This window comes from Acinonyx jubatus, chromosome C2 (assembly GCF_027475565.1).
Source record: "Acinonyx jubatus isolate Ajub_Pintada_27869175 chromosome C2, VMU_Ajub_asm_v1.0, whole genome shotgun sequence".
Classification (NCBI taxonomy): Eukaryota; Metazoa; Chordata; class Mammalia; order Carnivora; family Felidae; genus Acinonyx; species Acinonyx jubatus.
Genome location: NC_069384.1, coordinates 84128420 through 84142599, shown reverse-complemented (window position 1 = coordinate 84142599; position 14180 = coordinate 84128420). Strand labels below are relative to the sequence as shown.

Genomic DNA, 14180 nt, shown 5'->3' with positions numbered 1-14180 from the left:
TGTGCTTGCTCTGTGTATCATCTAGAAACATGTATTATAGTTCCTGTCAATAATTTTTCACACTTCCAAAATCTGACATTAGAAAGAAAATGGAGGAAATGTCGATGAAAGAATTTCTCTCATTTTGAAAACTGCTTTATAAAAATTGCAGTATCCCCTCTAGGATCTCACGAGGGATCCTTCACAGTCTAAAGCAAGTGAAGTTTGATAACAGCACAGTTCTATTCTAATTTTTGCTCTTAGTTTCAATATCCTAACTTTTTCTGGCTTACTTATTATTTTTGAAAATATGTGATGCTTTTGTAAGGAAAAGAAATTTTCTAATGCTTTTCTTTACCTTCATTGATCTGTGTTTGTTTCACATATCTTGGAGAATTAAGTGTTGATCATTCAGGAAGCCTTGTGGCACACTGCAGTTTGAGGTGATGGAGGAACATTTTTTTGCAACTTGGAAGAAGGAAACATTTTTTAAATTGGCTTATACCAGTCTCCTGACTCTGTAATTCTCAGTTTTCTTGAGTTACGGGATAAATATCAATAAAATCTCATCTTACCAGATTGCACCAGCATTGTCCTACATGTTGGAATTTTCCTCTATTTTTGGCTTTTAAAATCACAAACTTTTCTTGGCCTGCCGTACTTCTCTTTTTAGTTTATATGCCCCTTACCACACTACTGGTATCATCTTTTTCGCTGCAGTCTGTTCAGTGCTATGGTCGCTTTCAGTGGAGAAGGCTGGAAGGTTAGGATCCGGAGGAAACATAACAAAAAAAGGGAGAAAAAAGCCCTTCATTTGGCCAAATCTGGCTCCTAATATATTTAACCACTTCCAGAATTAGAAAGCCTTTCTGTACATTTTATTCTATTTTTCTCTCTCTCTCTTTTTTTTTTTTTTCCTTACGTAATGAAATTAAAACTTTTGGAGCCCACAGTTGACATTTTTCAGAAAATTGAGTTATCAAGGCAGTAATTATTTCACGGGGAGATAAAACTCTCATAGCCCTAACTGTCAAATAGGGCCCTTTTCAGATTTTAATTACAAAATAAAATTAGTCTGCTCTTCCTCGGAATGGTTTGTGAGTGGTTAAACAGAGCTTTCCCCCCAATACTGGTGGTCGTCAAACTCTGCTAATTAGCAATGCTGAGAAATTCCAGTTAACAAGGACATTCTCCAAGACTCTGCAGGTTCCCTGCCGTTTGCCTTCATTTCCATAAGAAGATTAAGAGAGGAGGGAACACACTCAAATGCAGATGCAGAAAAGAAGCGTTTTTTAACAAGCATCATAATAGTAAGATGCTTGGCTAGTTCTCACCTAATTACTGCAAGTTAAACCTCTATTTGCCACTAAGAAGAAAAAATAAGTCTACGGTCCCCTATCTCCACAAAATTGTTAGTTGGCTTCAGATATAATACTTGAGGAGGGATAAGGGGAGTTTAGGAGAAAAATATCAGTGCAAAAGATAAAACTGAGCTACACTTAATCAGTTAAGGGTTTGGGGCTGGGGCCTATAGTAAAACAAAATTAAATCAGAATATCCTATGAGTTATGCATTTTGTTCTTAATTTCTAATCTTGCTCTAAAAGTATACAGCTTTTTGCTGCCCATGAAAGGGAAATGTTATACTTCCTTTAGATTAAGCACTTTAAATTTTCATAAATTGTGCCAATGGCAACATTTTTAAATTCTTGAGGGATGAAGCACCCTCTTCCAAGTCTTATTTTGATACCCTAGTAGTCAATGGTGTATTGTTATTAGTACTGTAGCCATCTGTTATAAACCTAAAACAGTGCTGCTTCTATCATCTATTGTGATTATTATAGTTATTATTATATTTAGGGGCCAGTGATGATGCTGGATTGAAATAGAGTGGCCGGTGATCTGATTTTTTTTTTTAATGCATATGTTCTAAAAAAATCTAATGAGAAAATTGTTTCTGCTATCACCATCTTCTTTAATCTTATTTTCATAGCACATTATTATGCATAAATGCCAGCCACAGTTAGTTTATTGCCTTGATAAGTACAGCAGGCTTAATTAAAATAAAGCTGTAAATAAATGCAACCAATGATAACACAATTGTAATGTATTTCCATAGCTTATTTATATGATAAAAGCAATTAACAAAAGACCTAGCCAGCCCCTTTAACCTCTTAAATGCATTATTATAGAGTTCAGGCACAAACACATGCATCTGAGAATGTATAAAAGCTTTTATATATTATCCCAAGGAAATATTTGTGCCTCCTACTACTACCCCTTGAGAGAGAAGATTACAAACATTTGCTTCTGTAACTATCCATTATTAATATTTATTTTAATACACATACACCATTATCCACATCAATCCCTTGTTTGTTTGTTTGTTTGTGTGTTTGTTTTTCTTTTCCTTCAAACTTAATTATCCGTAAGCTTTTTTAAAGTTTTCAGAATAATGCTACTAAGTGCAGACCAATGCATACGCAATCATAAAGTGAATGCCTGGTCTGCCCTTCGTGGCATCTGGACAATCATAATTCATTCATATGTTGAATCTCATAATTTGTACCTATTTTTTCCCAAGGTTTAACCTCCTACTTATCTGGAGGTTATATGTACATTTCTAAGTTAAGCAAATTAAATCTGATTCTTATGATTTAGTTCCATAGCTTATATGATATGTTAACTTTTCTTTTGTTTAGATTACGTGTAATTAGTGGATCTTCCTCCCAGTCCCCTCATTTAAAAAAAAAAATTATTTCCAAACACCTTTTTTTAAAGGTAAAAGCAAAACTGTAGTCTTGGAAAAGCGAATTTACCAGTAGGGGGCGCACCAGCTACATCCCTAAAACCAGACGCGCTGAAAAGCCTGGTGGCTGCGGTGTTGTCTTCCGAGCCTCTAACCTTTTCTCTTCCTAATCTCCATGTCCGTGTTTAGCTTAATATTACACCTCGAATAAACAGAAGACATTATTTTGTTTTAAAGAGTGCCATATATTTATCCGTTTCGAGAAAGCCAGTCTCACCCTTCCCAGGTTCCCAAGAACTAAAACAAACCATAACTTGCGAGAAAAAGAAGACACTGTTGGGGGAGGGGAGGTTGATTGGAAATAATAATTTATAAAGAAAAGTCTACAGGATTCTTTTCTCAACTTTTCTGGCTTTCCAGTGAGCGTGCCTATTTTGAGTTTGACGGGAACAGAAAAGCCCTGGAGGGCAGGGATTGGAGAAGTTGGAGTGGGGGTAGTGATGGTTATGGGAAGAAGGTTAGTAAGGAACAAAACAATGCAAAGTTTTGTAAAGATAATAAATGGAACGTGGCCGACAGATACTATTCAGAACATTTTCTTAGGGTGAGTAAGGGTATATAGATCAGGGAAGGAGAGGGGCGGAGAGAGTGTTACAGAAGAAAGAAAATAAGTAACCCTCATGGTTTAAGCCCTTTATAAAAAAGAAATGGCATCAGGTTTTTTTTTTCTCCCACTCCCCCCCCCCCCCCCCCCCCCCCGCTTTGTAGTCAAGTGCATTTTAGCCACAAAGATCCCAACAAGAGAGTGGAAGGAAACTTAGACGGGGCTTTGTTTGACTCCGTGTAGCGACAACAAGAGAAACAAAACTACCTATTTGTAACGGACGTGCTGCCATTGCTCTCCGCATTGAGCGCCTACCTATTGAAATCTTTACGTCGGGACAATGGGAGAGCGGCTAAAATTACCCTCTTGGGTCCTGGGCGGGCAGGATTCCTGAGCCCCTACCCCCCCGCCTCCATCGCATCCTCCTCCAGCCCCGGCCTCGCTGGGCTCCCTCCGTCCCCAGTCCTGGCGGCCTTCTTCCTGCCTGCACTGCCTGCACCTGTGCCTGGAGAGCACCACACCCGCCTCCCAGGCCTGGAGTCCCCTCCAAGCGCTGTCCCAGACCCGGCGGCCCAGGAAGAGCGGCCACCACAGTAGAAGTCACAAGGGGGAATGGCAGAGCTGGTGCTGCCCGAGTCCTGGGAACTCTGCGTGGGAGGGAGTTTGTGAGTGCGGCCCAAATGCCGCCTCCATACTCTGCCGAGGGATGCCAGGAAGTTGACACGACGCTGCTCTACAGTCTGCGCTTCTGAAGGTCCTTCTGTTGATCTCCTTCTTCCCCTAACCTCCTTTTGAAACTCGCCCAACTGAAATCCTGCTTTGGGGGAGGCTCAAGAGGAGAACAGGGAGAGAGGAGGAGAGTGGGGGCATCCCCTTTCTGTTGACTGAACGGGGAAAGATGGTGGGAGATGAGGCTGGGGGTAAGGGGAGAAGCCGCAGTGTCGGGGCCAGAGCCGAGCTGGTCAGGGGACAGCAGGCATGCCGCAGCTTCCCCAGGCCCGGCCTCCCCTCAAGTGCGGAGTCGGCCACAGAGTCCCAGCAGGATTTATGCTTAAAACAGAGCAAAGTGCGTGGCAGCTAGGAGGGTTTGGAGCACTGAGCTTTCCGTCTCATAACTTCTTGTCGGGACAGTGTAAGAAAGGGCGAACTAGTGCCGGCACCTGTAGAGGAACAGGGGCGAGGGGAAGAGCGAGGTTAGGCAGAAGCACCGAGGAGGCTGGAGCGGGGGAGGGAGTGGGGGGGGGGCGGCGGTGGGGGGGGGAGCATGCGGAGGAGCGGGACAACAATGACACACCAACTCCTGCACCGCCTGTTTCCTGAAATACTAGTAGGACAGTCGTCCTGAACCACCCACTCTGCCGTGCCCCACCCCACACCTTAGCGGCTTCTCGCGCCCCTTCCTCGTTTCAGCAGCCCGCAGCAAAAAGTAAATCAATATTAAGTTTGAAGAAGAAAAAAAATCGCAGTCTTGGTGCTGTTTACCCACTTCCTTCGAAAAGGCGTGTGGTGTGACCTGTTGCTGCGAGAGGGGATACAAAGGTTTCTCAGTGGCTGGCAGGCTGGCTGTGGGAGCCGCCTCCCCCTCCCTCCTTCCCCCTCCTCCCCTCGCCTCCCCCGCGCGGCCTGCGGCGCGGCAGGCCCCGCCCCCTTTCATGCAAAACCCGGCTGCGAGGCTGGGCTCGAGTGGAGGAGCCGCCGCGCGCTGATTGGTCGCTGGAAACCCATTTATTCCCTGACAGCCCCCGTCACATGGATGGTTGTCTATTAACTTGTTCAAAAAAGTATCAGGAGTTGTCAAGGCAGAGAAGAGAGTGTTTGCAAAAGGGGGAAAGTAGTTTGCTGCCTCTTTAAGACTAGGACTGAGAGAAAGAAGAGGAGAGAGAAAGAAAGGGAGAGAAGTTTGAGCCCCAGGCTTAAGCCTTTCCAAAAAATAATAATAACAATCATCGGCGGCGGCAGGATCGGCCAGAAGAGGAGGGAAGCGCTTTTTTTGATCCTGATTCCAGTTTGCTTCTCTCTCTCTTTTCTTCCCCCAAATTATTCTTCGCCTGATTTTTCTCGCGGAGCCCTGCGCTCCCGACACCCCCGCCCGCCTCCCCTCCTCCTCTCCCCCCGCCCGCGGGCCCCCCAAAGTCCCGGCCGGGCCGAGGGTCGGCGGCCGCCGGCGGGCCGGGCCCGCGCACAGCGCCCGCATGTACAACATGATGGAGACGGAGCTGAAGCCGCCGGGCCCGCAGCAAACTTCGGGGGGCGGCGGCGGCGGCGGCGGCAACTCCACCGCGGCGGCGGCGGGCGGCAACCAGAAGAACAGCCCGGACCGCGTCAAGCGGCCCATGAACGCCTTCATGGTGTGGTCCCGCGGGCAGCGGCGCAAGATGGCCCAGGAGAACCCCAAGATGCACAACTCGGAGATCAGCAAGCGCCTGGGCGCCGAGTGGAAACTTTTGTCGGAGACGGAGAAGCGGCCGTTCATCGACGAGGCCAAGCGGCTGCGAGCGCTGCATATGAAGGAGCACCCGGATTATAAATACCGGCCCCGGCGGAAAACCAAGACGCTCATGAAGAAGGATAAGTACACACTGCCCGGCGGGCTGCTGGCTCCGGGCGGCAACAGCATGGCGAGCGGGGTCGGGGTGGGCGCCGGCCTGGGCGCGGGCGTGAACCAGCGCATGGACAGCTACGCGCACATGAACGGCTGGAGCAACGGCAGCTACAGCATGATGCAGGACCAGCTGGGCTACCCGCAGCACCCGGGCCTCAACGCGCACGGCGCCGCGCAGATGCAGCCCATGCACCGCTACGACGTGAGCGCCCTGCAGTACAACTCCATGACCAGCTCGCAGACCTACATGAACGGCTCGCCCACCTACAGCATGTCCTACTCGCAGCAGGGCACTCCTGGCATGGCGCTTGGCTCCATGGGCTCGGTGGTCAAGTCCGAGGCCAGCTCCAGCCCCCCCGTGGTTACCTCTTCCTCCCACTCCAGGGCGCCCTGCCAGGCCGGGGACCTCCGGGACATGATCAGCATGTACCTCCCCGGCGCCGAGGTGCCGGAGCCCGCCGCCCCCAGCAGACTTCACATGTCCCAGCACTACCAGAGCGGCCCGGTGCCCGGCACGGCCATTAACGGCACACTGCCCCTCTCGCACATGTGAGGGCTGGACAGTGAACTAGAGGGGGGGGAGGAATTTTCAAAGAAGAACGAGGGAAATGGGAGGAGAGTAAGAAACAGCATGGAGAAAAAAAAAACCCGGTACGCTCAAAAAAAAAAAAAAAGTCATCACCCGCAGCAAATGACAGCTGCAAAAGAGAACACCAATCCCATCCACACTCACGCAAAAACCGCGATGCCGACGAGAAAACTTTTATGAGAGATCCTGGACTTCTTTTTGGGGGACTATTTTTGTACAGAGGAAACCAGGGGGGTGGGGTGGGGAGGGCGAGGGAATGGACCTTGTATAGATCTGGAGGAAAGAAAACTACGCAAAACTTTTTAAAAGTTCTAGTGATACGGTAGGAGCTTTGCAGAAAGTTTGCAAAAGTCTTTACCAATAATATTTAGAGCTAGTCTCCAAGCGACGAAAAAAATGTTTTAATATTTGCAAGCAACTTTTGTACAGTATTTATCGAGATAAACATGGCAATCAAAATGTCCATTGTTTATAAGCTGAGAATTTGCCAATATTTTTCGAGGAGAGGCTTCTTGCTGAATTTTGATTCTGCAGCTGAAATTTAGGACAGTTGCAAACGTGGAAAGAAGAAAATTATTCAGATTTGGACATTTTAATTGTTTAAAATTGTACAAAAGGAAAACATTAGAATAAGTACTGGCAAAACCATCTCCGTGGTCTTTAAAGGGGCAAAAGTTTTAGATTGTACTAAATTTTTTTTAACTTACTGTTAAAAGCAAAAATGGCCATACAGGTTGACATCGTTGGTAATTTATAATAGCTTTTGTTTCCCAACTTTCCATTTTGTTCAGATAAAACAACAACAACAACAACATGAAATTACTGTGTTTGAAATATTTTCTTATGGTTTGTAATATTTCTGTAAATTTATTGTGATATTTTAAGGTTTCCCCCCCCCCTTTATTTTCCGTAGTTGTATTTTAAAGATTCGGCTCTGTATTATTTGAATCAGTCTGCCGAGAATCCATGTATATATTTGAACTAATACCATCCTTATAACAGGTACATTTTCAACTTAAGTTTTTACTCCATTATGCACAGTTTGAGATAAATAAATTTTTGAAATATGGACACTGAAATTATGTTTGAGTCTTTCATTTATTTGGATAACACTGATTATACATAACTCCTCGGGGTATATACTGTGCTCAGCCAGGAAAGCAAAATATCTAAAACCTTGATATTCTAGTCCAGTAGCATGTGCTAATGTTAACTGCAACAAATAAATGTCTGAATGATTAACTGAATAAGTACTCTCAAAAAATTGAAATGCTTGTGTCATTTCTAAAATAGAAACTAGAGACATATATTGTAAATCCACCCCCTCCTTTTCTAAGCAGCATGAATAAGCATGATGGGGACTTATACTTAAAACTGATTTATGCCACTTGTTGCCAGAAAGAAGGAGTCAATTCTGAAAATTTTCATGTGGCTCAGCAGATGGGGTATTGAGCCAAATCAGAACCAGGTTGGCTGGTTTTGTTTTCGTTTTCTTCAATGCACAATGGCCCTTTGGAAACCTGGTTATAGGGGAAAATGATGCTTCTTGTATCAGAATAATTGCAAACTAGACATGCAAAGTGCTCATCTGCTGGGTGGGTGTTTGGATTACTTCAGCCCTGCTATTGTTTGAGAGGAAACAAGTGGTTTGCTTTCTTTGTTCCTTGACTTCATAAACTTTCTCCTCTACATTCTCCTGTTTAGGGGAGAGGGAAAGCAAAGAGCATCTCACAACCCCCCCCCCCGACTTATCACGGCTATTTATTATTATTATTATTATTTATTTTCTTTTTTCCTCTCTCTCCCTCCACGAATTCCATTTCTTAAATTGGCAGCGCGGGTCCAAGCCTGTAGTCCCAAATCGGATATCTCTGCAGCTGATAACAAGCAAAAGAGAAGCCAGGCAACAGCCATATTAAAGAAGAAAACAATCAACTCTGAGGTAGATATTTTACTTTGTCCGGGCTAATCACAGTTGGAGATGATTATGCTTTTGATCTGTTAACCATGTTTTACTACGGTAGTAGAGAAGTAGGGGGAGGGGAAAGAGGTGGGGAAACAAGATTGGATTTGTTGTTTTCTTTTGCCCTAGGAAAGGTAAAGAAAGACTCTAGTTGTCCACAGTGGGAGCGAAAAAGTTGGGGGGATCGCCACGGTCTTTGAATTAACGATGTTTCTACATCACAACCGACCCGCGCTTTGGCGCAGCCGGAGAATCTGTAAGACCGACTCAGAGACTTTTCTTCCTTATTTACTGCTTACCTCGCTCATCTTCCCCCACCACAAGGGACCAGGAAACAGGAGTCAGGCATACTTAAGAGCGTGGGTTTGCTACCCACATTTCAAGGGCTTGTTGTGTCAACTTGCTACAACTTTGGAGAAGTTGGAATCCGGCAGCGCCTTCCACCCTTGAGTAAAATACCGGCTGCAGCCACTAAGTTAGCTCAACCCGTTGGTGTGCACTTTCGCCTTTTCCAAGAAAGTATTCCTTTCTCGTGGTGTTGCTAATATCAGTTCCGGGCTCAGCTGGAAATATCCTCATACTTTCTGTATTTTTATTTCATATGGATTGCTTTATTTTAGGCGTGTATTGGTTTTTATTTATTTCTTTTCTTAAAATCCTCATTTTAGGGTAAAGGACAATTATTATGCCAGTTCCCAATTCTAAGCGAGGCATTTCCCCCCCTAATTAATGCAGAGACTCTAAAAGAATTTCCCCCAGCCTGGCCAGCCATTGTAATGCATATACGGATTATTCACGTGGTAATGAGCACATTCGCCAGTTCTTGCTCACACATACGAATAAAAGAAACTTTGAATAAAGATCCAAATGATCTTGCTGGGGGGTGGGGAGGATATTCTCGGAATTTGAGCCAATCAACTATATGGTGTGTATATATTTGAAAAATTAGAGATATATTAGAAATATGTATTGCATTCAGAGTAATTGCACTGCACCAGGCTCTCTTAAAAAAAAAAAAAATTAAAGTAAATAAATAAATAAAAGAACCCACAGGATCAGATTAAAAAAAGCAACAACTTTTTGGCCAAATGCTCAGGTTCAAATATTTTGCAAGAGGGAAGAGAGCAATTTCAGGAAGTTGAACTAGTTTTGAGTGATTGTCACTTTCTGCCTAAAACAAGAGAACTCCCATTTTCCCTCCTATTCCTCCATATCCCCTAACTGAAAGCCAAATTATTTTGTTCTTAAATACATTCTTTTTATAAACTGCATTTGAGGAAAGTGGTATATATTTCATCATTTATTTGATTGGATTAAATGATTCCCCAAGATGTGTAGTTTCATGACTAGATTAATAGTGAACATACAGTATTTTAATTATAATGTGATTTCCAAGAAGGGGATAAACCCATAAACTTTCCCAGAGATGGTTATCTCTCAGTGCTGAAGTTAGTTGTTGAATGTTCAGTTTCTTCCTTGGGATATTATTCTATTCACTAAAACCATTCAATTTCCAGTCAAAGGGGGTGAATTTAATGTTTTGTTAAACTTATACATGGAATGGAAATGTGTAGAGGGATGAGATTATAGTTTGTTCCCTCTGCAATTTTTTTTCTCTCCCGGTGCTCCCCGCCCCCACTTTAAATAAAGAGCATTAAAATATTTTGCTGAGCTGTAGTAGATTAGCAAGGTTTCTTGCCAATGCTGGGAAGCTGGTATTACAGACGGTCCCAGGGGAAAATGGCTCACATTAACCACTAAATGAATATTTGACAAGGGCTCATTCGGAGGTATTATTACTATAAACGTGTCCCTACTGGACTTTTCCAGGGTCAAAGAGCAACGCTTCAATTAATTATTTAGTCTGCTAGTAGATTTGGTTGTAATAGCTGTACTTATTTCTAGAACCGACACATACTTAGAGTAGGAAATCTCAGGAGAATCTTCTCCATCAGCCATGCCTTGGATTGAAATACACACAGAGCCCTGGCATTCTGAAGCTGACTTTTTCATAAAACCTTTTCCTGGGCTGAGAGTTGGGGGGGATTATAGTTTCTTTTTCTATTTCATTTGCTGGTTTTGATTTAAAAGAAAGAAACAAGAACATAGTAAGTTATCTTAGATTCTACATCACGTCTGGCAAGGTCTTTTAGGGCCTTGCAGTTTAGGGAGAGAGGGGAGGGAAATTATTTATAACCTTTGCCTTTTCTAAGTGGAGATGTCACAGGATTTCAGAGACTCAGGCAGGTTCTGAATTTAGAAAGGGCACACACTGCTGTTTGCCAATAAAATTCGGGTTTTAAAATGGAAGTCTCCATAGGCTGAGTACGCGGAGTTCTAGTACACTCAGTAAATTGGGGTAAGAGATAGTCCCTCCTTCCCTCCCCACCTATTGGCTTGAACACCTCCAGGTGTAGTGGGGTGAGGGGGGACCTGGTGAGTGTTCCATTTCTGCTCTGTCATAAGTTCCTCCGTGGCCCTGGGTAAAATGGTAAGGGAGTGATTTTGAGAGTAAGATTCCTTGACAATAATATAAGGTGAATGAATAAGAGATAAGCTGCAAGGGGTGGGGGAACGGGATGCAGTAATTACAAACCCAATTCATTCAGCTTTTCAGAACTTTTGTTGTGGGAGCTCCATTGACGGGTTTTGAGTCGCCAGTTTTCTCACATTAAAAAGAACTGATCAGCGCCTCAGGGGGACAAGAAATACCGCTTAACTGCATAGTGATTGGGTCTTCATTTAGAACCCTTACAAGAAGAAAATTAAACAGTGCCTTTGTGTGCACAGGTTTACTTTTCAACTGCTAACAGTTTATAGCTAACTGCTTTGGGATTGAAGTTTGACTGTGGTTTGGTCGTCTGCTAGTTGGCACTGCTTATTTATTTATTTATTGTAATGAAAGAGTTTTTTATATCCTCTTCCCTTTATTTCTGGTTCTTGGAGAATTTTGTAAAACAGGTCCTCATATTTTGATTCATGGAAGGAGTTTCCTTTGCCATGAGCTTTAGCAGAGACTTGAATTAACACTTCTCCAACACTTTCCACACACACACCCCCCCCCATTATTGCCTTAAAATAATTTGCATCTCACTCCGTTTTTTATGCTGCCTTTTCCTGCTTTCAGAGTAAAGACTGCCTTGGACAGCCACAAGTGAGATTGAGGATGAGGGTTGATTTATTTCTTTCCTTTGCTTTTTTTTTTTTTTTTTTTTTTGACTGAAGTTGGAAGATGGTTGGTGTGTTTCTTTAGGGACCTCGTCTATGAGGTAGATCCCATAAAGCCAGAAGAAGGGGGAGAAACACTTGAACTTTACTGTGAAAGTGTACATAAAATTCAAAGGGACACAGCCTCTGGAGTTTTAGAGTAAGCAGCTGTGGAAGGAGCTTTCCAAAGACAGAGAAATTGCCCAAACCAGAGAATTAGTTTGGTGTCTTTCATAGTTATTTTCTATTAAAAACTTCCTGGGAAAACCTGCCTCTGATATCACCCAGGGAGACTTGTAACCACTCTTCCTTCACATAATGCTGTCCAATTTTACAATTCTTGTTTTCAGTGGTTCTGTTTTGCTTCTGTAGCTTTTAGGAAATAATGGACTTGACTTTCTTTTTTTAACCTATGAGACATCTCTGGGAGAATGGATTACTAAGACAAGGCCAAGATTTCCCATGGCAGAGAACTCTTTCTGCATGCAGGTCTAGATGGATTTTATTTTATATTTTGGTGTAATAGTGATATTTCTGTTTCCTTGAGTGGTGTATTCAGTTTCTCTTCAAAAGCAAATAGAACGTCCTCTCATTTCAGGACGCAAAGATATTTGCTGCTTCTGGGCTTTTGGACTTGAGATGCTTGCTCTACTTTGCAAAGAAGTGTCAGGTGATTTAGAACCTTCAAGGAGTCGTTCATTTCATTACCCTCGTCTATCTGCACTCACAGAAAGAAGTGTGCGCTGTTAGTAAAGATTTCGGCGCTTTGAACTATCTTCTGCCTTCCTCTCTGGGCTTCGGTGCGGGCGCGGCGCAGGGCCGGGAGCGCTCGGGCCTCCCACCAGCCTGCCCTGGGGAGCCCGCCGCAGCCCGCGCCGGAGCGGCTGCGCGGGCAGATGGAAGCTGAGGCGGGCCAGCGCCGACCGGGGACCTGACGTCACCGTGGCCCTAGCCGAGGCTCCCATGGGGCTCCCTGGGAAGGTGCTGCGTAGGGCTCAAGTTTTCTCCGACCGGACCCTGCCAAAACGGCCCGATTCCCTCTCTTAGCTCTGGACGGTCGCGCGTCGCCCAAGTCTGGAATGTCTCCGGAGGTGTTGTGGGCCCTCTCGCTTACTCCGGAGTTCTCTACCTCCCTCACCTCAGCGCTAGCAGGCTCCATGTTGACCCCGTGACCCCAAGGATGGTTCTAGGCCCCAAACCTCCCAAATCAGAGATTGTGTTACTTGAGTCCTGCCTTCCTCTCCCCTCTCCCCCTCAGTCCTTTACTTTTAAAAGGTTGTGTGCCCCTGATTGGTGCCAAAGCTCACCATTAGTAATCAAGCTCTTAGTACTTGCCGATGCCAGAGGCTACGAATTGAAATTGACGTGGCTGTGGGTAACCACAGGAGTGGTTTGGGCTCCCCGGAGCCCCGGAGTATTGGGCCCCTCCAGGATCAGAGTAGATAGGGATGGAGGATACATCCATGTCCTATTTGTAAAATAGGGATAATACATCTTTACCAGGGAGAAAAGGAGTACAAGGCCACTGACGCAAAATGGGATTAATTGATGGCTGCTACTTTTCTTACAGTCCAACGGAGTTAGGTGGTAGGGAAGGCAAGAGGTTCCCATTTTAGACTCTAGAGATCAATCCAGAAATTAGGCCCTCCTCTCTGGCCTTAGCAGGTGAAATTCGCCTTCTTCAGAGGACCCTGCTTCCTTTGCCAGTTCTCTTTCTGGCTTCGGGTTGGCCTAGGAAGTTATCCTGCAAACTTGCCATCCCTGGGCATCTTCTTGAAGGGAGGGATGCCGGCATTCTGGGCAGGAGCCGCCCCCACCCGCAGAAGGCAGAAAAATAATTACTGTATTAAAAGAAGCGGTGAATTCTTCCCAAGGGTTCTTATCGCTGGCGGCCAGGCCAGAAGCGGGACTGCGCCCCCACCCCCACCTCGTGACGTCAGGGTCTGCAGGGCCTCAGGGATGAAATGATTCGTTTGAGTGTTCCAGAAAGGGCAATCCGTACACTTGCAGGGTGAGGCCAGTGGAGCCGGTCTCCATCCCCACCAGCCAGCCCCAGCTTTTGAGACTGACGCTCTTGCCCCCCAGAGTATAAGCAAACACGAATAGCCAGTCTTAGGCACGTAAACAGTCACACAGGCAACACCACCCACCACACCACCGAAGCTCACAGGCAAACCCTTCTGTGTGTGTGTGTGTGTGTGTGTGTGTGTGTGATTTGATTTGCTAGCTAGAGTTTGCTGTGAGCTCTGAATGAGTTGGGTTTTTGTTGCTGTTTTGTTTTATGCTTGTTTTATTTTGAGACACTGGACAAATCACACCAAAGCCTTTACAAAGTACACTGCAGCTTTATTTTATTTGGCCTTACATGAGTTTCAGCAGTGGATTAAAAATTGGACTTCCAAAAGTTTTCTAGTTCTGATACCACGTCAGGTCAGAACAGCTGCTTCTGGCTCGCTGTGGCCATGCCACCTCCATTTTCTCTGTCCCC

General features: G+C 44.9%; 2 protein-coding genes across 2 annotated transcripts in view; both read left to right on the top strand.

The window, feature by feature from the left end:
- Window positions 1-14180, top strand: part of LOC128315230 (translation initiation factor IF-2-like) — a 48380-nt gene that overhangs the window by 12702 nt on the left and 21498 nt on the right. Inside the window, exon 2 of the mRNA XM_053221183.1 lies at window positions 8358-8464. The gene's annotated coding sequence lies outside the window, so the exon portion shown is untranslated. The remainder of the gene's footprint in view (window positions 1-8357; window positions 8465-14180) is intronic.
- SOX2 (SRY-box transcription factor 2) lies at window positions 4596-7904 on the top strand. The gene has a single exon (XM_027061366.2). It carries the CDS (start codon window positions 5524-5526, stop codon window positions 6484-6486), a length of 963 nt encoding a protein of 320 aa, XP_026917167.2. The 5' UTR covers window positions 4596-5523; the 3' UTR covers window positions 6487-7904.

Coding starts and splice junctions, on each gene's coding strand:
- SOX2 (XM_027061366.2), top strand. CDS start 5,524: ATGTACAACATGATGGAGACGGAGCTGAAGCCGCCGGGCCCGCAGCAA.